The sequence below is a fragment of the Palaemon carinicauda genome, chromosome 35 (genome assembly GCF_036898095.1).
Source record: "Palaemon carinicauda isolate YSFRI2023 chromosome 35, ASM3689809v2, whole genome shotgun sequence".
Lineage (NCBI taxonomy): Eukaryota > Metazoa > Arthropoda > Malacostraca > Decapoda > Palaemonidae > Palaemon > Palaemon carinicauda.
In genome coordinates this window covers 40,316,562-40,317,984 of record NC_090759.1, presented here as the reverse complement: position 1 = coordinate 40,317,984, position 1,423 = coordinate 40,316,562, and the positions used below count along the sequence as shown (strand labels likewise).

Below are 1,423 nucleotides of genomic sequence, written 5' to 3'. Positions count from 1 at the left end.
TGTGTATATATATATATATATATATATATATATATATATATATATATATATATATATATATGATTACATATTTGTATATATATATATATGTATTATATATTTATGTATATATTATATCGATATATATACAGTAATACCTTGAGATACAAGTGTTCCAACATACGAGGAAAATTTTGAGCAAATTATTGCCCCGAGATGCGAGAAAAATTTGAGATACAAGGATACGAGATGGCTGCTAGGTGGCCGAGTGTGCGAGAGGCTACTCACCTGGACAGCATTGCTCTCTCTTTCCCATCGGATATCCGTCACGTAAAGTTATCTCCGAGCATCGGCCGTAGTGTTTGCATTTTTTGCGTTAATCAGTACAGAATTCAGTAAATAAGTAATGGGTCCAAAGCAAGCGAGTGCAAACAAGGGTACTGAGAAGAAAAAGTGTATGATGACAATCGAGATGAAGCATGAAATAATCGAAAAACATGAGAGTGGCGTAAGAGTGTCTAAGCTGGCGTGCCAATATGAGAGGAGTACATCAACAATATGTACCATCCTCAAGCAGAAGGATGCTATAAAGAGCACCAAGCCTTCCAAAGGAGTAACCATCCTTTCCAAGCTAAACAGTGACATCCATGACAAGATGGAGTGGCTTCTTTCAATGTGGATAAAGGAGAAACAGTTGGTGGGAGATAGCATGACCGAGACTATCATCTCTGAAAGGGCCAGTAGAATCTACGATGACTTGAAAGGAATGCAAGCAGCTTAGAGAGGGGAGACTTCGACACCAGTGAAAACCTTCAAAGCCAGTCGTGGCTGGTTAGATAATTTCAAAAAATGGATGTGAGGCATGGACAAGCAGCAAGTTCTGACTCAAAAGCCGCGGCGGACTTCGTCAAAACCTTTGCTTCAGTTATCGTAGAACAAGGATACATCCCCCAATAAGTGTTCAACTGCGATGAAACTGGCCTTTTCTGGAAGAAGATGCCCAGGAGGACATTCCATCATGGCAGAGGAGAAGAGACTACCGGGCCATAAACCTATGAAGGACCGGTTAACTCTAGCCGTGTGTGCCAGTTCCAGCAGTGATCGTAAGGTCAAGCCACTGCTGGTGTACCACTCAGGAAACCCACGTGCTTTCAATAACCAAAGGATTTTGAAAGAAAAACTGCAAGTGATGTGGTACGCTAATGCTAAGGCTTGGGTTACGCAGTATTTCTTCACAGAATGGGTTAATCTGTGCTTTGGTGCGGCAGTCAAAAAATATTTGGCCGAGAGAAATCTGCCAATGAAATGTCTCCTGGTCCTCGACGATGCTCCTGGTCACCCTCCTAGTCTCGAAGAGGACATTCTTGATGAGTACAGGTTCATCAAGGTCCTTAATCTCTCGCCCAACACCACGCCACTCCAGCCCATGGACCAACACCAACTT

The 1,423-nt window shown here is 42.3% G+C and overlaps 1 protein-coding gene across 1 annotated transcript; it reads left to right on the top strand.

Annotated features, from left to right (window-relative positions):
• The first annotated feature begins 385 nt into the window (after positions 1 to 385).
• On the top strand, positions 386 to 760 carry LOC137627244 (putative CENPB DNA-binding domain-containing protein 1). The gene has a single exon (XM_068358325.1). It carries the CDS (start codon positions 386 to 388, stop codon positions 758 to 760), a length of 375 nt encoding a protein of 124 aa, XP_068214426.1.
• The last annotated feature ends 663 nt before the right edge of the window (positions 761 to 1,423 follow it).

Bases quoted from the DNA above. Each gene is read 5' to 3' on its own strand.
- LOC137627244 (XM_068358325.1), top strand. From the start codon at position 386: ATGGGTCCAAAGCAAGCGAGTGCAAACAAGGGTACTGAGAAGAAAAAG.